This window comes from Nomascus leucogenys, chromosome 3 (genome assembly GCF_006542625.1).
Source record: "Nomascus leucogenys isolate Asia chromosome 3, Asia_NLE_v1, whole genome shotgun sequence".
Taxonomy (NCBI): domain Eukaryota; kingdom Metazoa; phylum Chordata; class Mammalia; order Primates; family Hylobatidae; genus Nomascus; species Nomascus leucogenys.
In genome coordinates, this window is record NC_044383.1 from 31,227,195 (window position 1) to 31,247,490 (window position 20,296).

Genomic DNA, 20,296 nt, shown 5'->3' on the forward strand with positions numbered 1-20,296 from the left:
TCTGACCTTTCCTCCCCAACCTCAAATCCCCTATCTTCAACAGGGCAGCACCAGGCAAGAGGGGGTAAAAAGCTCTTTATTCGAAGCTCCAGGGTGGGGCAGGGCACTGGCCTCTCACCAGAGGTCCCCACAGTTCAGTTTCCCTACAGCTCAGTGTCAGGCCCCAGCCACACAGTCCAGCTGTGCTCCGATTGGCAGGCGGGTCAGACCTGCAGGTTGACAAAAGGTGCGAAGCCCGCCATATCCTGCAGCAGCACCAGGGCCTGGTGCAGCGGCGGCTCCACGTCGATGTCCACGCCGCGCTTCCGCAAGCGGCTCAGGCTGGACTCCGCCACATGGTGGCAGTGCCGCACCCGCAGCGAGCGCAGCGCGGGGCAGTACTCGGCCAATGTCCTGCGGGAGGAGCAGGGTGAGGCTAGGGACATGAGGCCACCACACCCTTGGTGGGGTAAGGTGGGGGCCCGGGCTCACTCAGCCTCGGACTGGCTCCGGCAAAATCCTGGTCTCCCTCCAGCTCGGGGCAGGGGATACTTTCTCCGTCCCTACACAAGGGAGGAGCCTGGATTGGCTTCCAGTGAGCTGGAGACTTCCTGTCTCATTTAAGGGGGAGCCTGGCCCTCAGCTCCGCCTAGGATTGCAAGATCTCCCCCTTGTTGAAGAAAAGCCAGAAGTCGACTTTCTATGTGAAATCTCCCAATGTGTAAATATTGGTTGAAAAAAGTTTTTAAACTATGGGCTCTCTGGCCTAGGCAATCCTAGAGGCCCTTTCTGTTCAGAATAGGGGTGCTGTGGTTTGCAGGAAGATTCAGAACCCTCAGTCCGGGCCTTTTAACAACTACAGCCCGCCCCATACCAGCAGAGGCTAAGTGACTGCCCTCCTCCCGCCCTATCAGGCCCAGGCACCTGACACCGTCGCTTCCGACGCGGAGGCAGCCGGTGAGGTCAAGGTGCTGGAGTTCTGGGCAGTTCCGAGCCAACTCTTGAACCGCGGCGTCCCCCACGTTGGCGTTGACGGCCAGAGAGAGGCTGCGGAGACCAGCGCCGCGCCTCTGCGCCAGGTACACGATGGCCTCGTCCTTGAGCTGGCGGCAGGCGGTGAGATCGAGCTCCTCCAGTGCCGGGCAGCGGTCAGCGAGGCCGCGCAGCGCCAGCCCGTCCACCCAGTCACAGTGCGCGAGCGACAGGCGCTGCAGGCGTGGGCAGCCCTCGGCCAGCGCCCCAAGCGCCCGGCGACTCAGTTGCCCGCAGCCGCCCAGCGCCACACTCCGCAGCTGCGGATTCCGCGCCAGCACCGGCACCAGGTCCTCGTCTGACAGCCATTCGTGACACGGCGCCAGCGCCAGCTCCTGCAGCCCCTCGGCATCCCGCAGCAGCCGGGCCAATGCGGCCCGCGGGATCTGCGGACCCACCTGCGGGCGGGGAGGCACCCCAACTCTCAGCCCGTCCCGCACTCCTCAGCCGCCTATGCGCCCCTGAGTTCTTTTCTGGCAGCCTCCTGCTTTCCCAGGAGAGACCCCACTTTCCCTCTGAGTCGCTACCCAGTACTTGCCCTTTGGTGCGTGGATCCCTTCCCAGGCAGCCCCGGCGGCCCAACGGGGTCCGGAAGGGCATACTGCGGGGCTGGGGGCTGGGCTAGAGGCGGGGCGGTACCCAGGCAGGGGCGGGGCCTCAGCCCCCGGCTCACCTGCGCGGCATCGAAGCGACGCAGCCCGGCCAGGTGAAGCTGCACCAGCGCCCGGAAGGCCCGGCTAACGCGCTGCAGCCGGAGCAGCTGGCGCAGCGGGACCCGGTTCAGGACGTGTGGGAGCAGCACGTCTTCCCAAGGCAGGTCCAGGAGCCTGCGAGTAAAGGGGCGTTGGCACTGGCGTCCCGGGGCCACTATTACCTGCGAGTCCGCCTCCGTTATGTTCCCGCGCCCCAGCTCCCAAGAGCGGCCCCCAGACCCAGCCCCGGCTCGGCTCCCCTCCCTCAGGTTCCCCTTCCCTCTCTCGGCCCCTCCGGTGCTCGGTACCTGACGGCTCCGGGCTCTTGCTCCCCTCCGGACGGCTCCATCGGTGGCTCCATCGGCTGCCTATTGCGCGTGCGCAGTAAGATTTTCTCGCTTTGGCCTTGGAGTGGCCGCGCCAAACCCGCCTTCTTGGCCTGTAGAGACAGACCTATTCAATCGAGTGCCGTCTCACCGAGGATCCGATCTGAAAGCTTTTCGGGTGGACCCCGAAACGGAGGCGGAACAGACCGGTGGTGTAACATTAGGCCTCGCCTTCTCGGCTACAGGGCTTGAGGCCTGAAGCTGGAGAATGCGGTGGGCATCAGGGACTGGCTTCCGTCGTCCTCTTGAGCCAGTAGCCGCCTCTGAGCGAAGTGGTGGTGGGAGGAGCAGGCAAGGCCAAACGCGGAGGGGGCGGAGCCAGGACTCCTAGGTTACCGGCCTCGCCTCTGCCCTCTGGTCGCCTTTAGCGACTTTGAAAAACGGGGAGAAACTATCCAGGCTCTTACTGTCTGCCACGTAGCAGGTGTTCAATAAGTAATTGTTGAAATAATGAATGAATGGGCGAGGCTATAATTTTCCCCTCATCAAGTAAAACTGCTCAAACCTCCCATTCCTGATTAATTGTGAAGAGCTATCCAGCCTCTTCCACTTCGTAACAGTTTGGGCCGCGTTTCCGCCGGGGGAGAGAGATGTAGGGGGCGCGAAGAAAGACTATATTTCCAACTGGGTCCCTTTCATTTCCTCCAAAGGTCCAGAGTCCTAAGAAGAATGAGAACTCAGCTCAACCCGCCAGGGGTAGTGCTTCTCGGCTGGCCTTGGGTTTAGTTGTAGGGTCTGGGTCTGGGTCCGCCCTGGGACAGTGACGCCCCAGACCTCTGGACTCAGCTTCAGGACTGCCTCTCACCGCGTCCCCAGGTCCCAGTCCCAGGATCCGCTTCGGGGAACCCCAGGAGTAGTGCCTTCCCCCATCATCCACGGGATGGGTGTGGGGGGATATGAAGGACGCGAGGGCCACTGCACCGCTGACGGTCTGGCGCTTCTTCGGTGCAACCGCTTCAGCTGGCTTATCACAACGAAAACCACTTCTCATCTGTTATCTCGTCAAGGCTTCGGGCACCTCTGAAAGGTGGGCAGGTCTATGCTATCACTCCATTTTAAAGATGGGGAAACCGAGGCCCTGGAGAGGAAGCCCCTTGTCCGGAATCGAACCAGACGGGAATAGAGAACCCAGACATCTGGTTTTCCCAGAATTCCTTCCACGTTTCCCCACCCCGCAAGGCAGCGAGAAGGGAGAAGCTAGAAGCGGGGAAAGACAAGAAAGGGGTCAAGTTAGGTGAGGGCTTGCTACCTCTTCTTCCTCAGCCTTCTTGGGAGGACAGACCCCTGCAAAGATAGAGCCACGTGAGCGCGCACCACCTCCGGCCGCGCGCCTCGTCCCCCTCCCCTCTTTGTTCCTGCCTCTGCGCCTGCGCAGTGCGACAAATCTGGCGCTGTCCCCTTCAGCACCACGCGGAGTCCGCGCCGCCCCTCGCCGCGGTGAGCCCCGCGCGCCCCCGCCTCGCACGTCCTCGCGCCCCCAGACTGCCCGAACAGACCCCTTCTTCCTTCCGAGGTCACCATCTGCCCGCCCTGGCCCTCCCAAAGAGAGTAGTTGCTATAGTAACTCCCGCGGCTCTTTCTTAAAATAGCAGGGCCCCCTTCTACCCTGGCCAAGGGCACAAGGGTTGCTTGTCGCCCACGTCTTCCAGTCCCTAGTTCATCCCGTCTAACCTCTTACTCCTGGGCAGGCGTGACGACACCTAACTCAGGCAGCAAGGAAGTTCTTCCTGAAGTCTGATTTAACATCCCCTGCTGCATCCTGGGAGGGTGGTCAGGGTTGGGTCTCCTGGGTCTGAGACTCAAAACCCCTGGCGGGTTCAAGACGGTGTTTCCTAGATCTCCTTTCCATAGTTGATGGTCTCCTGGATTTAGGGGGCGGGTCCAGTCTACACCCATACCGTGTGCTTGGCGCGGCCGCGTGCTCGTGGGGGCGGGAGCGCGTGTGGCATGTAACAGGTCATGTGGCAGCCTCCTAGGGACACGCGTGGGGTCTGGAGCGGGACACGCGTGTGCAGCCGGGCCTTACGTGTGGCTCAAGGGGCGGTGGGCGAGAGAGACGTGGACACAAGTGGGGTGGGGCACGTGAGGGTCTGGGGAATAGAACCAGGGGTTCCATGCGCCCTCCTCCTTGTCTGGGGCGGGTCTTAGGTTGGCGGGAGAGCCCAGCGGGGACCTAGCGACAAGGGGGGCTGGCAGCCTCCGGGGCTCCGGGCCCTGGGAGAGGGCGGGGGGTGGGGGGATTAGCGTTGCCTGAGCGGCGCGTAGGGGGTAGGGGGAGGGACTGAGAGGCGGGCGGGCCTGGAGCAAACGGGAGCCGCGCTGCCTTCACAGTTCAGCTGGGCCCAGCCTCTCCTCTGTCTCTTCTCGGTCCCAGCTCTGGGCGAGCAGCGGTGAGTACTGAGGTGGCATTGAGTTGGGGCTGCACCGGGTATGCGCTGGGACCCCGTTGAGCTTCCGGAACCTGCCTGGCAGGGTTGCTACTCCTGACCTCTGCCCCTCCCCTGCATTGCCACCAGAGGCCCCTTTACCTGGTTATGGTCTCTCCCGGACGGGATCTGTCTTGCCCCTGGGGAGAGAGGGAGAGGAGAGGAATATGGTGCAGATTCCCCTCAAGAGACCCCAGTAGGTGGGGGGGAGGGGACGGTGTGTGTCCCTACTTGAGTGTGTACATCTGTGTGTGTACATCTGTATGTGTATGTGACTGTGAGCAGTAGGTCTCTGTGAGTGTCTGATACACCTGGACCTCTGTGTGCACTGGAGAATGACAGCCTATGTATATATTTGGGTACCTCTTTGTGTGTTCCTGTTTGATGATGGTGTGTGTGTAAAACAAGCATGTGCCTTTTCATTACACACATATTTGTTATGACTGTGAGAGTGCATGAGGGTGTGTCTTTGAGCAGTGTGTGTGTGTGTGTGTGTCTGTGTCTGTGTGTGCCAGAGGGTGTTGCCTATGAATGTGTTTAACTGTGTACTGACATATTTGTCCTTATGTATGTGTGTGTGTGCGTGTGTGTGTGTGTGTATGTGTGTGCCTGTCTGTACCTGTATGAAGAAAAGAATGTCCCTGGCCGGGTGCGGTGGCTCATGCCCGTAATCCCAGCACTTTGGTAGGCCAAGGCAGGTGGATCCCCTGAGGTCAGGAGTTCGAAACTAGCCTGGACAACATGGTGAAACTCCGTCTCTACTAAAAATACAAAAATTAGCCAGGTGTAGTGCTGGGTGCCTGTAATCCGAGTTATTCAGGAGTCTGAGGCAGGAAAATCACTTGAACTTGGGAGGCGGAGGTTGCAGTGAGCCGAGATAGCGCCATTCCACTCCAGCCTGGGTAGCAGGGGCGAAACTCCGTCTCAAAAAAAAAAAAAAAAAAAGAAGAAGAAGAATGTCCCTTTCCCATTCAGTATGTATATATTGGGGGTGGGAGCCTCTGCCCAGGCTTTTTTCCCCACTTCCATGCTGTGCCTCTCAGCCCTTCAACAACCCTATATAACCCCTGTTCTTCTTCCCTCTCCTTCCAGGAGGCCTGAGTTTCCCTTCCCTGAGTGAGGGGCCTCCTAAGAGAGACTATAGGGGTCACAGGGCTGTATGATGGTGACAGCTGGCTGATACCCCTTTTCCCGAGGGTGGGGTACCAACTTCCCCTATTCTAGAAGTAGCTCCAAAGTGCCATAAGAACTCCGGGCTCACTCAACTTCTGAAGTTGCTTCCTCTCTCCTGCCAGGGTAATGCTCAGGGTCCCAGGCAGAAGGAAAGGAGCCAGGGGCCCACTGGGTGTATAACTCTTTTCTCTTCAGGCCTCTATGGAAGTAGCCCCCAGGCGTGGGATCAATGATCCCATATTACCAGGGTGAGCTAGGTCCCTGATACTCAGAGGCCCTAGCCAACTTTCCCTTCCCTATCTCTGCTGTCCTATCCATCTAACTCCTTGGCAGTTCACCCCATGCTCCCCTTCCTCTCTTACAGGCCTGTCTGAAGAGCATGCAGCCCCCTTACTCCCCACCTGGCCTCGCCATCCCTGCCCCCCCAGCCTGACCCCCGGCCCCAGCATGGCCCAGGGTGCCATGCGCTTCTGCTCGGAAGGCGACTGTGCCATCTCCCCACCACGATGCCCACGCCGCTGGCTCCCCGAAGGCCCGGTGCCCCAGAGCCCCCCAGCCAGCATGTATGGCAGCACAGGCTCCTTGCTACGGCGAGTGGCAGGTCCAGGTCCTCGAGGCCGGGAACTGGGACGTGTGACAGCACCCTGTACACCTCTGCGTGGTCCCCCCTCACCCCGAGTTGCTCCCTCACCCTGGGCACCCTCTTCACCCACTGGGCAGCCCCCACCTGGGGCCCAGAGCTCCGTGGTCATCTTCCGCTTTGTGGAGAAGGCCAGTGTGAGGCCACTGAATGGCCTACCTGCTCCAGGGGGCTTGAGTCGGAGCTGGGATCTGGGTGGGGTTTCTCCTCCCAGGCCCACCCCAGCCCTTGGGCCTGGCTCCAACCGGAAGTTACGGCTGGAAGCATCCACATCAGACCCACTCCCCGCCAGAGGAGGCTCGGCCCTACCTGGCAGCCGGAACCTTGTACATGGGCCGCCAGCCCCACCCCAGGTTGGAGCAGATGGCCTTTACTCCTCTCTCCCTAATGGGCTGGGGGGCCCCCCTGAGCACCTGGCCACACTCTTTGGAGGACCTGCTGACACTGGATTCCTGAACCAGGTATGCAACTTCCCTTGGGCTCCCTGGGCCCCCAGTGAAGGGGCAAGGCTCAGCCTCCTGTCAGACATTGGCTTGTCTGCTGTTCACTCTGAATCCTTTAATCTGTTCTAAATCTGCCTCTCTCTTGCCCTCTGTGTTTGTCTCCGTGTCTCTGCACCTCCATCTCTGTCCATGCATGTTTTAATTTCTGTTTCTGTCCCATATTCTTGTGTCCTTGTATGTCTGGCTTTATCTCTGGGTGCCCGTGTCTCCCTCGTTGGCTCAGGGGGATACCTGGTCCTCCCCCCGGGAAGTCTCCTCTCATGCCCAGAGAATCGCTCGAGCCAAATGGGAATTCTTCTATGGCTCCTTGGACCCCCCCAGCTCAGGTAAGGCCTGGGACTGAGGCAGGGAGAGCAGGGCAGGGCCTTCCCCACAGCAGCTGAGGCTCAGTAGGGAGCCCTCCTTCAAAATTCCCCCAATCCTTGGAATTGGCTCTTGAGTCAGCCAATGTCTCCCCAGGCCTCAATCTTTCCATCTGCGCTATGATGGGAGGCTGGAGGATAGGGACTGGGCGGGGCACCTGGAGGAAGCTGAGTAATGGAGGGAGGGGACAGCAGGATATTGCGGGGCATTCCATGGAGTAGAAAAGAGGTTCAGCAGGGCTCAGTGGCCCCAGTATTTTGGGAGGCCAAGGCAGGAGGACTGCTCAAAGCCAGGAGTCCAAGACCAGCCTGGACAACATAGCAAGTCTCTACAAAAAATTTAATTAGCTGGATGTAGTGGTGTGCACCTATAGTCCCAGCTACTGGGGAAATTGGGTGGGAGGATCCCTTGAGTCCAGGCAGTCATTGCACCACTGCACTTCAGCCTCGGTGACACAGTGAGGGCCTGTCTCAAAAAATAAATAAATAAATAAATAAATAAATAAGAAAGAAAGAAAAAGGCTGGTCTTCCCCCAGCTCCTCAAAGCCATTTGACAAGAACTTGATTTAAAATGAGCTCCACTGGCACCAGGAACAAGCTAAGTTTGTAGCAGGAGGAATGGTGGCTAGACAGTGAAAGAACTTCCTGCCAATATGAGGCAGTGGGCAGAGCTCCTAGAGCAGAATTAGGACAGGGAGCTGACGTGGATAACCTCCTGACCGGGATGCCTATGCACACTACAGGTGCTAAGCCCCCAGAGCAGGCCCCCCCATCTCCACCTGGGGTGGGCTCAAGGCAGGGCTCTGGGGTGGCTGTGGGGCGAGCGGCCAAGTACTCCGAGACAGACCTGGACACGGTGCCCCTGAGGTGCTACCGCGAGACTGACATCGATGAGGTGCTGGCTGAGCGGGAGGAGGTCGACTCGGCCATCGAAAGTCAGCCCAGCTCTGAGGGCCCACCAGGCACTGCCCACCCACCTGCCCCACGGCCCGGCCCACGCCCTGGCCCTCATCCCAGCCTCGGCAGTGGCAATGAGGATGAGGATGAGGATGAGGCAGGTGGCGAAGAAGATGTGGACGACGAGGTGTTTGAGGCCTCTGAAGGGGCCCGGTGAGTGGGGGAGTGGGAGAGGGAAGCGGCTTGCTCCTTCACACTGGCCCACAGGCAGAGCCGGGCTCAAAGGGCCTGGGATAGAGATGGGTGTGGGGCTGGTGGGGCAGTGTGTATAGCAGGAGATTCTAGACAGAGGCCTGAGGCTTGGCAGAACACTGGGGATGTGGGGAGCAAAGAGGCCAGGGGTTTTAGCAGAACAGGGGGCAGGGTGAGAGGCCAGAAGCCACAGTCAGGCCCAGGAACACAGGAGCATGAGTCTGGATCCTGGATCCTGGTGGGAGAGTAGGGAATGTGGGGACATTCCTTTCCGTCTCACACCCCAGTGTCGCTTGGAGCCTCATCTTCTCCTAAGATGTTGCTAGAAATAGAAATGGGATGGCAGGAGGGAAGCGGATCAGGGAAAAGGAGGAGAAAGGGAGATTAGCAGGGAGGGAGGGGACTGGGTGCTGGAGACTGGTAGGGCTGGTGTGCCCCAGGGGGCATTGAATAGCTTGGCCCCTACCCTGGAGGCTGTTTTTTGTTAGTGGGCTGGAGCCAGTGAAAAGGGGATGATAATCCCCTTAGCAGAGTCAGTGTGAGAGTTCAGTGAAATCCTGCCCAAGCCCTGTGATCTGGGCCCCTAATCAGAGATTCTCCCTGCCCCTGCAGGCCAGGGAGCCGGATGCCTCTCAAGTCACCTGTGCCCTTTCTACCTGGGACCAGCCCCTCGGCTGACGGGCCTGATTCTTTCAGTTGTGTGTTCGAAGCCATCCTGGAGTCACACCGGGCCAAAGGCACCTCCTATACCAGCCTCGCCTCGCTGGAGGCCTTGGCCTCACCTGGCCCAACCCAGAGCCCCTTCTTCACCTTTGAGCTGCCTCCCCAACCCCCTGCCCCCCGGCCCGACCCACCAGCTCCCGCCCCACTTGCCCCTCTTGAACCGGATTCTGGTACCAGCTCTGCTGCTGATGGCCCTTGGACACAGAGAGGGGAGGAGGAGGAGGCAGAGGCCAGAGCCAAGCTGGCCCCAGGGAGGGAGCCCCCTAGTCCCTGCCACTCAGAGGACAGCCTTGGGCTGGGGGCAGCACCCCTTGGCAGGTAAGTAATTCCTTTTGTCCCTCAGACTTGAGGCCCCCAGGGCTCCAGAAACAGCTGCTGTAAGGGACAGATCCTGAGTGTGAGGATTGGTTTATATTCCTGACCCCTGAGTAGGGGTGGTTAAGGGATGCAGATCCTGTTTTCCTATTTGGAGGACTACTGCCATTAGCTGTGAGGGGGAGTCCCTCACAGCACCCCTCTTGGTCTGAAGTCCAGTGGCTTGAGAAAGCATGATTCAGCATTGAAGGATCCCGGGAGAATACCCTTCTTGCTCTCCTGGAGGGCCCTTTCTTCCCTTGGCAGTCTTTAGCCTGCTCAGAATTCTTGTGACCTTACCCTCACCCAGCCTGCAGGCTTCACCAAAGATGCAGCCACCAGCCTCTCCCACTGCCTCCCTCCCATGTCACCCCTGCCTAATCAGGCATCTCTCGTCCAGCTCCAGGAAGTCCTTTCACAGGCTAACCTTTCTGCTCTACCCTCTGCCAGCTACCCTCTCAGTCATGGAAGCCATGGCAACAGGAGGGGGTGGCCAGGGAGACCGGGTTGCCTAGCAACCCGGAGTTTCCGGCCTCTGTCTCTGGGGTGACAGGTGGCTTTGCGAGTAGAGCAGCTGGGGTGGGAAGGGGAGGAGAGAAAGGGAATGAGGGTATGCACCCCGACCTTTAACCCCCTAACTCCAGAGCCTGCTTCTATGTGGGTAGAGGGGGAGCACTAAGGAGAGGCTCCTCGACCTAAAAGGCAGGAGGGGGAAAGCCTTCGGACCAGTATCCCTGCTGCCCTCAAATTTTTCCCTGGCCCTCCACAGTTCCTCCATGGTAGCCCATCTATTCCACTTTTGTCCATAGTCTAAGAGACAAAGGATTATGTTCTGTGTAGGGCCAGGGTGGGAACAGATAATCTACGTCTAATAGCAAATGTAGCCCCTGGGAGCCCATGGGAGCTTGAGGAAGCAGCCGGAACTCCCACGGCAGCAAGATGGATGTGGGTTATATTTGAGGCAGGACTTCCACAGAGAGGTGGTAATGATGGAGTAGGCTGATGGAGAGAATCTAATCTTCTTCCCTGGAAAAAAGAAGAATGCTTTCCCCATGTCCCTCCACTCCCTCCCCTTCTCCATCTTCTGGGCCTGGAGGCAGAAGGAGGGTCTGGATGGCTCCTAAGGACCCTGCCCCAGCCTGAGCTGGTGTTCTACCCCGGCAGCGAACCACCCCTGAGCCAGCTGGTGTCCGACTCAGACTCAGAGCTGGACAGCACAGAGCGGCTGGCCCTGGGAAGCACAGACACCTTGTCCAATGGGCAGAAAGCAGACCTGGAGGCTGCGCAGCGCTTGGCCAAGAGGCTGTACCGACTAGACGGCTTCAGGAAGGCCGATGTGGCCCGGCACCTGGGCAAGAAGTAAAGCCACCAGGCTGGGACTGAGGATGGGGGCAGAGGGAATGCATCCTGAAGGCAGCTCTCCATCTAATGTCCCCTGGTCATTGGGTAATCCTCACCTGACCCCCTGCACTTCCCCTTGAGACCCTACCTGTCTCTCTGCCCTGTCCACAGCAATGACTTCAGCAAACTGGTGGCTGGGGAGTACCTCAAGTTCTTTGTCTTCACGGGCATGACTCTGGACCAAGCTCTCAGGTGGGTGTTGACCCCTTGGAGGACAGCTCCCACTCTCCAGGAGTCGTGTTAGGGCCCCAGGATGCCTCCTCTGAGCCCCTCTGTCCCCCACAAGCCGTCCTGACATCACCCTTCCCAAGATGGCTGGGCATGGCCAAGGGCCAGAGCTGCCTGGTAAAGGGACCTTGGTTAGGGGTGATGGGTGAAGGGTCAGGGTGCATACCCTCATCCCCTTTCTCTCCTCCCCTTCCCACCCCAGCTGCTGTACTCTCAAAGCCACCTGTCACCCCAGAGACAGAGGGTGGAAACTCCTGGTTGCTAGGCAACCCTCTCTTGCCCCTTCCCCAGGGTGTTTCTGAAGGAGCTGGCCTTAATGGGTGAGACCCAGGAACGAGAGCGAGTGCTGGCCCACTTCTCCCAGCGATACTTCCAGTGCAATCCTGAAGCCCTGTCCTCAGAGGGTGAGGAGTTCCGAGAGCAGGGGTGTCCTTAGCTGGCCACAGAGGCAAAATGGGCTGGGCCCTGTGTGTGTGTACAGGAGCATGAGTGTGTGTACAGCAGGGAATGGATGTACATGCATGTAGGCATGTGAACTTGCATGTGTGCAGACAGTGCTGTCATGGCTGCATGTATGTGGAACTAACTATACATGTGGGCAGGCATATTGCTAGAGTTGAGTGTGTTGTGAAGAGGCAGGAGTTTGCATGCCTGTGCAGGCCAGTGCTTGGCTGGAGGGGGGATTCTGTTTGGCTGCACTGGTCTATAGGACTGTGCTGCGGTTCACTTTCTCGTGGTCCAGTCTTAGAGGCAAGGGAACGTTGGGGCAACTAGTGGGCAGCCCTCAGTACTTGAGGGAGCCAGGGACGGGTCCTGAGAAGAGGGATAGGTCCTTGCTGAGGGATCTGCTGGAAGAGGAGCTCTTTGTGGGGAGGGTTCACTAGCGGGGTTCAGGAGGTAGGAAGTTGCCGGCCAAAGGGGGTGAGGATGAAATGGGAGGTTGGCGAAGATGGCTGTGGGAAGGATCCCTGGGAGGCAGCCAAGGCTGAAAGTCAGCTCTCCCCTAGACGGCGCCCACACGCTGACCTGTGCGCTCATGCTGCTCAACACGGATCTCCACGGCCACGTGAGTGGAGGCGGGCGGGCAGGAGCCGGAAAACAAACCCCTGGCCAGACATGCAGGACCTGGGAGGCCAACGGTCCTCCAAACTCACAGGCCTCCATTCCCTCCCTTAGAACATCGGGAAGCGCATGACCTGCGGGGACTTCATCGGGAACCTGGAGGGCCTCAATGATGGCGGCGACTTCCCTAGGGAGCTGCTCAAGGTGGGGGGCGAGGCAGGGTAGAAGTCGCTGGAGGGGAAGGATGGAGGACCCAGTCGGCAACGGAGTCCGGAGTCGGAGGGAGGGCAGAGCTGGGACTTGCCGACCCCCGGCTCCTGCCACGGGAGCCTGGGCTCTCATGACTCAGCCTGGGGACCGCCCCCTCCCCAGGCCCCACGCGCAGGCTCTCCCGGAACATGCGCACATGCGTGCGGTCGCGACTGCGCACGGCGGGGGAGGGGACCCGGCTCTGGAAAACGCAAGCAGGCGGCCCCGGCCCCTGCATTTGCCTTCAGTTCCCTTCCTCCAGTGTGCGCTGGGGTGGAAGGCGGGAGTTGCGGGGGTCCCTGCACGGGGCCGGGATTGGATGGGGGTACACTCCACACTGCTCCCCCGCCGCGTGGACAGCCAAAAAGACCCTCCTGGTGCTGCTGCGCTGCAGGGACCCGGAGGGAGAGGGGCCTGAGAGGGACTAAGCTTTTCCAAGGTCTGGCAGCGAGTTAGCGCAACGCTGGAGCTAGAAACTGCTTTCTGGCTCCCTGTGAGCAGGCCCCGTTCCCAGGCGCCAGCTCCATGGCTGGCAACCGAGGGCTCAGATACGTAGGGGCTGGTTGCCGGTAGGGGAAGGGAGCGGCTAGTCCAGTGGGTTCACTCCTCTCCCTGATCTGGTGGTAGTTTATCCAGAGAGGCCTGGACTCACTTGAAGTAACCCCCAGGCTAGGACAAAGGTGTCTGTGCGCCACTACATACATGTAACAACACAGGATTGTCCCAGGGCGTTTCTGTGAGCTTGGGGTGCTGGGCTTCTGAGTTTGGGGTATATCTGAGAGGGAACGTCCATGGTGAGCTGGGGTGTGTGCTTGAGTTGAGTTGCATCTGTGTGCCCGGGCGTCGTGAATCACGGGTTTGTATGGCTTGGTGTGTTTGTGCTTTAGGGCTTACGATTCAGAGTGTGTGTTTGAGTTGGGGTGTAGGCTGGATGTTTATGTGTGGTGGGGTGTACATCTTCGAATTGGCCGTGTCTGAGGTATGCCATATGCCTCTGAGTAGGGGGTGTATCTTTGTGAGCTAAAGATTGTAAGTTTTGAAGTGTCCATCTGAATGGGTACTGTCTGCGAGTTGGGGTGACCGTGAACTGGTGCGTCTGGTTTGTTGGGGTGTACGTCAGAATCGAGGTGTGTTACGTGACCTGAGATCTATATATGGGGGGGTATCTGCGGGTGAGCTGGATGAGGCCGGGGCTGTTCCTTCCCTGCCTCCGTCCTCCCTCGAGGCCCCTCTTGGCTCAGTGGAAAAGGGCTGCAGGGAAGCGGTCCAACCTCTCCCCTCCCACCACCCCAACTCAGACCAGCCAGAAGGGAGTTCCGACCCTGCCGGGTCCGCCCAGCGTCACAGCCCTAGGCCTAGCGGCGCTCCCAGCCTCCCTGGAGCTGCCACCCACGCTGGCCTCCCCAGGCTCCTCCCCGTGGCCGCGCGGGGAGGGCCCCCTTCGCGATCGGGCGCCTCCATTTCATGCGGTCCCCGCCCCCAGCCCTCGCCCTCCCTTTCCCGTCGGCGCCCCCCTCCCGCTCTAGCCGAGCCGCAGAGCAGACAGCGCCGCCGCCGCCGCGCACTCCGTGCGTCCGTGAGAGCCGGGCCGGCTCGGGCCGGGCCGCGCCGCTCGCGCTGGCTGTCGGGGAAGCGGTCCGCGGGCCGTCCGGGCGGCCCGGGGGCCGAGGGCGGACGGGGGCATGGCCGGGGGCCGCGGCGCGCCGGCCGGGCCAGCATGATCGGCGTCAACAGCATCCACAGCAGCGCCGGGCGGCTGCGCTCGCGCTCGCTGTGCTCCGTGCGCTACGGGCGCACCCACCGCGGCGCGGAGACCCTGTGCTACGGCTGGCCGCAGCGCTCGCGCAGCCTCAAGCCCGTGCTCTACACCGACCTGGTGGTCAGCCGCCTGCAGAGCCGCAAGAAGAAAAAGGCGGTGAGGGCGTTGGGGCCGCGGCCCACGCCAGGCTGGGGGGCGACCGAGGGGGCGGCTTGAGGGAGGCACCGAGGGCGGCGCCAACCGAGGGCGGAGCCTGGTAGGAACAGAGGTCATGGGCAGCCAGAGGCGGGCACGGGCTGGGGGGCAGGGAGGGCACAGACCCTGGGACCAATGTGGGCCTCAAAAACCGAAGAGGCTTTTCTAGATTGAATATGACTTGCGGCCCACCGATGGGGTTCAGGGCCCTCGAAGGAGGTGTGGTGGTGGGCCGAAGGGGGTCCTGAGACAGGGCAGGGGATGAACTGGAAGGCTGGAGGCAAGGATTGCAGGTTGGATCTTGGTGGCCACTTCCGCTTTCTGGCCAGAGAGTTGGGGAGTGAGGGTTAAGGGTCTGAGCCATGCTGGGTTTCGGCTGGGTGTGTGCTGGAAGGTCTATGTGTTGATTTGCCTTGGTTGTGCTGGGGGCGGTGGAGCGGGGGTTGGAGGCTGTGGGGTACACCCGTCCCCAGATAGGGTGTGAACAGTGTGCGCCCAGTTGGGATGCCTGGTTTGCCTTGTGGCTGGGCATGGCTGTGGGCAGTGAGACAGTCAGAGACTGTGGTCTGTTGGGAGGAGTGAAGGGGAGGCTGTGTCCCATCACAGGGAAGGTGCCTACGTCACCACTGCACCCAGCTCACATGCAGGCAGCATCACACGCCACACACTTAGCCCAACATGCACATGCTGGGGACACACCCACTCAAGGGCGGGCTGACGGAAGTACCCCACAGTTGGAGGTGCTGGCGTGGACCCATGTTCCAGGCCACTCTGGAGAAGAGGGGACCCCATGCCACTCCTGGAGCCTATTCTCTTTTCTGACCACCCCAGGACCCCCAAATGTCCCCAGGCCACCTGCACAGAGGGGAAGTGGCTGGTTCACGTCGCACAGAGTTTGGGCTATGCAGGGATTGGAAGCTAAAACCACTGCTTTTTAGATGAGTGTTCACTCTCCAGTGACAAAGTGTGCACGTGGGCAGGGCGCTGGACCACCCTGGCATTTGGCTTGGTGGGGCTGTCAGGGTTAGGGGGAGGCCTCAGCTTGTCTTGGTGTTGGGAGCCATGATAGTGTGTTCTCTATTAGTGAAGGAAAGTGCTGACAGAGCGAGTCCCCTATCCTGGGGTCGCAGTTTCCCCATATGCTATGTGTGGGCTCATCCTGTGGAAACAGGCCAGAGCGCGTGGTTGGGGGCAGGGGAATTTCTTGGGCTGCTTTTCCCATTCCCTCCAGGGCTGTGCTTCTCCAGCCCAGGATCTGAGCAGGACAGCCCCTTAACAACAATAAAGATAATAATAGCAACAACCATTTACTGTGCGTCAGCCTTGTGCTGGGATGCCCTGTGCTAACTGCCTGTGCCCACATGTTACTACGTTTGTTTCTCTCCATGGATACTTGCCCGAAGTCATGCAGCTCAGGTGGTGGAGCCGGGTCTGGGTCTCCATTCTGGAGCCTGTATTTTTGGTCATTATATCTTGCTGCCCTTTCCCCTTAGTTCTGGCTCATCTCTCAAGTTAGAGGGGAAGGCTCTAAGCTCTGACACTAGGGTACTGACCCACAACCCCCTAATTTGTTCCCCCCACCCCCCAGGCCTTGTACAGCTCCATCAAGAATGAGAAGCTGCAGTGGGCCATGTGAGTCCTGGGGCTGCGTGGTGGGGCTAGGACGGGGCATGGGGAAGGGGCTGCCTGGGGAGGCTGAGAGAACTGGGGTGGGCCCTGGATGGGGGTAGGGGAGGGGAGTGAGAGGCCATGAGAGGCAGTGAGGCTGCCTCACTTCCTTCTTTGGAGATGTCTGCCTGGATTTGGGGTTCTGTATCTTGTCTCTAGCTGGGTTGTTATGACAAGTGGGCTGGGGTGGGAGGAGAGGTGCTGAAACATCAAAGGGAGGTCCCCTGGCAACCTGAGTGGGCAAGCAGAAGCCTCTGGAAGCAAGGCCTTGACCAGCAGCACAAGAGGCCCTTGCAGGTCCTAGGGAGCCCAGATGTCACAGAACAAAACAAGTAACCATGCTGTCTGTTCTTGGAAGGCTCCAATAGAAACACAGAGACTCGGCTGGGCGCGGTGGCTCACACTTGTAATCCCAGCACTTTGGGAGGCCAAGGCGGGCGGATCACGAGGTCAGGAGATCAAGACCATCCTGGCTAACACGATGAAACACTGTCTCTACTAAAAACACAAAAAATTAGCCGGGCGTGGTGGCACGTGCCTGTAGTCCCAGCTACTCAGGAGGCTGAGGCAGGAGAATGTTGTGAACCCGGGAGGCAGAGCTTGCAGTGAGCCGAGATTGTGCCACTGCACTCCAGCCTGGGTGACAGAGAGAGACTCTGTCTCAAAAAAAAAAGAAAAAAAAAAAAAAAAAAGAAACATAGAGACCATAAGTAAGTCTTGGAAGAGTCTAGTCTTCTAGTCTGAGGGAAGAAATCCAGTTTGGGCCTTGGGGTCCCCAGTCTGAGGGTAGAGGCCTTATCTTCACAGTTCATCGATCACTCAAATTTGCCGTTATCCACTGAGACTCCCTCACTGCCCAGTTAGCTGGGAGCTCCCAGTCATTGGAGATCTCAGGGGAGGCGCAGCTCAGGATTAGGGTGCAGGGGGCAATCGGGGAAGGCTTTTGGAAGGTTGAGACTGGGGCCATGAAGTTGGGGCAACATTTGGGAAGAGGAAAGGGGAAGCTGGAATTTGGAAGGCAAAGGTGTGGTGGCTGAAATGAGTATGGGGTGGGGGACCAGTGGGGGCAGGCCTGGCTGGGATGGAGAAAAGCACTGTTGGGGGAGATGCAGTGTAGGCTCCATATGGGAAGTAACAGGGAGCTACCACAGGTTCTTGAGCAAGGGAGTGAGTGACAAGATAGAATCCGATTTTGTATCTGACTGAGCCTGTAGACCAGGATGTATGGGGTTGGGGTGGGGATGGCACTAGGAAGCTACTTCTTCCATCTGCTACCATTTAGCCACAAGCCGTGAGCAAAGCCCAGGGCTGGATGTGGTTGAGCCAGCGGAGGCAGACTCGGGGCTGTCCTGGTGGAGAAGGGTGTGAGGGCTGCAGGTGTGCAGCAATGGAGAGGATAATGCTGGCCCTACTTGCTGGGAGGAAGGGACAGTGGTGGCTCTAGGCTGGGGAGCTCTGAGGGAGGTGCCCTGCTCTGAGGAGGCACAGCTACACATTGTGGAGGCCTGATCTGAGGCGGGAGACATGGCAGGACCCTCAGGTTGAGCCCCCCAAGCCACAAACACTGGGGGAGCTTTTCCAGGGAGGGCAGAGGCCAGAACTGAAGTGGGGGGTCATGGCTCCATGGCCAGCCCCCTGTGAGATGATCACACCTGCAGAGACGAGGAGGAGCTGAGACGCTCTCTGTCTGAGTTGGCCGACCCCAACCCCAAGGTCATCAAGCGGATCAGCGGGGGCAGTGGCAGTGGCTCCAGCCCTTTCCTGGACCTGACTCCCGAGCCCGGGGCTGCTGTCTACAAGCACGGGGCCCTGGTGCGAAAGGTGCACGCAGACCCTGACTGCAGGAAGAGTATGTGGCCGAGTTGCGGGGGGCGGGCATCTAGGGGATGGATGGGAGTGGGCCTGTTCCAGGGCCCCCTGACCTGTCTTCTCTCCCCGCAGCACCTCGGGGCAAGCGGGGCTGGAAGAGCTTCCACGGGATCCTCAAGGGCATGATCCTCTACCTACAGAAGGTACGGGGTCAGGCCAGGGGGCTGAGGCTGGGACTGAGTTGGCTGGTGGGTGTGGGGTGATGGGTGGGAATAGAAGGGGTTGGGCCAGGCTGCATTTGGGGCCAGGACAAGATGGGCACCCCTGCAGGAGGAGTACAAGCCTGGGAAGGCCCTTTCAGAGACGGAGCTCAAGAATGCCATCAGCATCCACCATGCCCTGGCCACTCGTGCCAGTGACTACAGCAAGAGGCCCCACGTCTTCTACCTGCGCACAGCTGACTGGCGGGTCTTCCTCTTCCAGGCCCCGTGAGTGCCCTCCTCCTGCCCATCCCGGACCCCTTCCCCCACCTCCCATCCTGCTCCCCTCCCTGTCCCTGGATTTCTTCATTCCTTCTCAGGCCACACTTGATCCAGGACTGGCATCCTGGGACAGAAACCCTGGGCCCAGGTCCCAAGGGGCTGTGCTTTCTTCCCAGGAGCCTGGAGCAGATGCAGTCCTGGATCACTCGCATCAATGTAGTAGCCGCTATGTTCTCTGCGCCCCCCTTCCCAGCTGCTGTTAGCTCTCAAAAGAAGTTCAGCCGCCCTCTCCTGCCCAGCGCTGCCACCCGCCTCTCCCAGGTAGCCCAAGTTCTGTCCACCTGGTGCCAGTGGGATGGACGGGGTTAGGCTCAGGCCCACTGCACTCAAAGCTGCTGCGTATGATCATGGAGATGTCCCCTGCACCAGGACGCTGGCCACAGGGGTGAGCAGGGGCTGAAATCCAGCCCCCACTGGGTCCCACTTGCCAGCTGGGAACCCAAACATAGTGCTTTGTTTGTCCAAAGGAAGGGGCAGCTTTTTAAAAATCTGCAGAGACACTGTATAGGGCAGAGTGACCATGACCATGCCTCCCCCTGGCCGCTAGGAGGAGCAGGTGCGGACCCACGAGGCCAAGCTGAAGGCCATGGCAAGTGAGCTGCGGGAGCACCGGGCCGCCCAGCTGGGCAAGAAGGGCCGGGGCAAGGAGGCTGAAGAGCAGCGGCAGAAGGAGGCCTACCTGGAGTTTGAGGTGAGCCTCCCTGTCTGCCCCTCTGTCCACATACACAGGCCCATACTAGGGTGAAGGGCATGAACTCTAACAGTGGAACCGGCCGGAGGTCCTTGGGCAGGTTGCTTAATCTAAGCCTCAGTTTCCTCCTCTGTGCAACAAGGATAACATTTGACACCCACTGGGGTCTCGAGGTGAGGCATGTGTCAAGCGTGCCATTTCCCCAGCTCTAGTAAAGGCTCAAGACACATTAGGTTATAGATGATGGTCCCAGGAGAGCCCAGAGAGGGCACCAGCCTGCATGGGACCATCTCACAGTCCTGGGTGGGCACCTGCCATCTCCTGCCCTGCTGGCGGCCCTCCCTGGTCCAGATGGTGGGGTGGGCAGAAGGCAGAGAACAGGCTCTCACAGCCCCTGCCCCTCTGCCTCAGAAATCCCGCTACAGCACCTATGCAGCGCTGCTTCGGGTCAAGCTGAAGGCAGGCAGTGAGGAGCTGGATGCAGTGGAGGCAGCACTGGCCCAGGCTGGGAGCACGGAGGATGGACTCCCTCCTTCTCACTCCAGTCCCTCCCTGCAGCCCAAACCCTCCAGCCAGCCCCGGGCTCAGCGTCACAGCTCAGAGCCTCGGCCAGGGGCAGGCAGTGGGCGGCGGAAGCCCTGAGATGAGGTTTGGGGTGGGGGGTGCCTGCTGGGCACCTGAAGGATGACATGGCCCTGCCTGAGCCCGGGCCGGCCTCGGGCCACCCACGAGGGCCTCCCGGCCTAGAGCCCGACCGCGCCGGACGCGGTGTCCGGGGCAGGGCAGGGCTGGGGCCTGGGCCTCAGGAGCCTAGGCTAGGGGCGCCTCCGAGAGCCCCTTTTTGTGATAATGTTTTGCACTTTTTCGTACAGGGTGGGTGGGGGCGGGAGGGGCTAGCGCCCCTGAACTTTTGATGCTTTTTTTTCGTGTGGGAGAGGCCTGATGCCGTTTCTGCTTTCTGCTGAGACCACCCCCACCCTGACACCATCAGTCCCCCTCTGTCCTGGGGCCTGGCTTGGACAGAGACCAGGATTTGGGGCTGAGCTGGTTTCCCCTCCTTCCTCCCCAAGGGCTCACTCTTTCTCTTGCTGGAGGTGGAGGAAGGGTGTCCATGCCAAGGCCCCATACCTGGGCCAGGGGCAGCACAGCCTGGCTTTCCCCCGCTTCAGTGGGCCTTGCCCTTTGTACAGCCTCCACCCCCATTAAAACTGCTCTGGACTTGCTGGCTGGGCCTCCTCCTTCTCTTCTCACCATGCCTGGCGTGTGGGCAGG

At 60.0% G+C, this 20,296-nt stretch overlaps 2 protein-coding genes across 5 annotated transcripts; one reads left to right on the forward strand and one right to left on the reverse strand.

Moving 5' to 3' along the window:
• Window positions 1-58: 58 nt before the first annotated feature.
• FBXL15 (F-box and leucine rich repeat protein 15) lies at window positions 59-2,985 on the reverse strand. 2 transcript variants are annotated; one of them, XM_030807796.1, is made up of 6 exons: window positions 2,895-2,985; window positions 2,595-2,749; window positions 2,012-2,142; window positions 1,685-1,838; window positions 904-1,409; window positions 59-393 (listed from the first exon to the last, which is right to left on the reverse strand). In XM_030807796.1, exons 3-6 carry the CDS (start codon window positions 2,062-2,064, stop codon window positions 204-206), a joined length of 903 nt encoding a protein of 300 aa, XP_030663656.1. In that variant the 5' UTR covers window positions 2,065-2,142; window positions 2,595-2,749; window positions 2,895-2,985; the 3' UTR covers window positions 59-203. The 2 variants fall into 2 exon arrangements, with proteins under 2 accessions (XP_030663656.1, XP_030663650.1); XM_030807790.1 differs by having other exon boundaries at window positions 2,237-2,749.
• PSD (pleckstrin and Sec7 domain containing) lies at window positions 2,970-20,247 on the forward strand. Of its 3 annotated transcripts, none has more exons than XM_030807768.1 (18): window positions 2,970-3,323; window positions 4,421-4,479; window positions 6,053-6,789; window positions 7,055-7,157; window positions 7,938-8,304; window positions 8,956-9,384; window positions 10,585-10,779; window positions 10,933-11,013; window positions 11,341-11,453; window positions 12,057-12,115; window positions 12,226-12,315; window positions 15,903-15,946; window positions 17,641-17,831; window positions 17,924-17,994; window positions 18,122-18,279; window positions 18,450-18,594; window positions 18,881-19,024; window positions 19,436-20,247. In XM_030807768.1, exons 1-18 carry the CDS (start codon window positions 2,986-2,988, stop codon window positions 19,664-19,666), a joined length of 3,555 nt encoding a protein of 1,184 aa, XP_030663628.1. In that variant the 5' UTR covers window positions 2,970-2,985; the 3' UTR covers window positions 19,667-20,247. The 3 variants fall into 3 exon arrangements, with proteins under 3 accessions (XP_030663628.1, XP_003255445.1, XP_030663637.1); XM_003255397.3 differs by lacking the exon at window positions 2,970-3,323 and adding an exon at window positions 3,456-3,526; XM_030807777.1 differs by lacking the exon at window positions 2,970-3,323 and adding an exon at window positions 4,146-4,162.
• The last annotated feature ends 49 nt before the right edge of the window (window positions 20,248-20,296 follow it).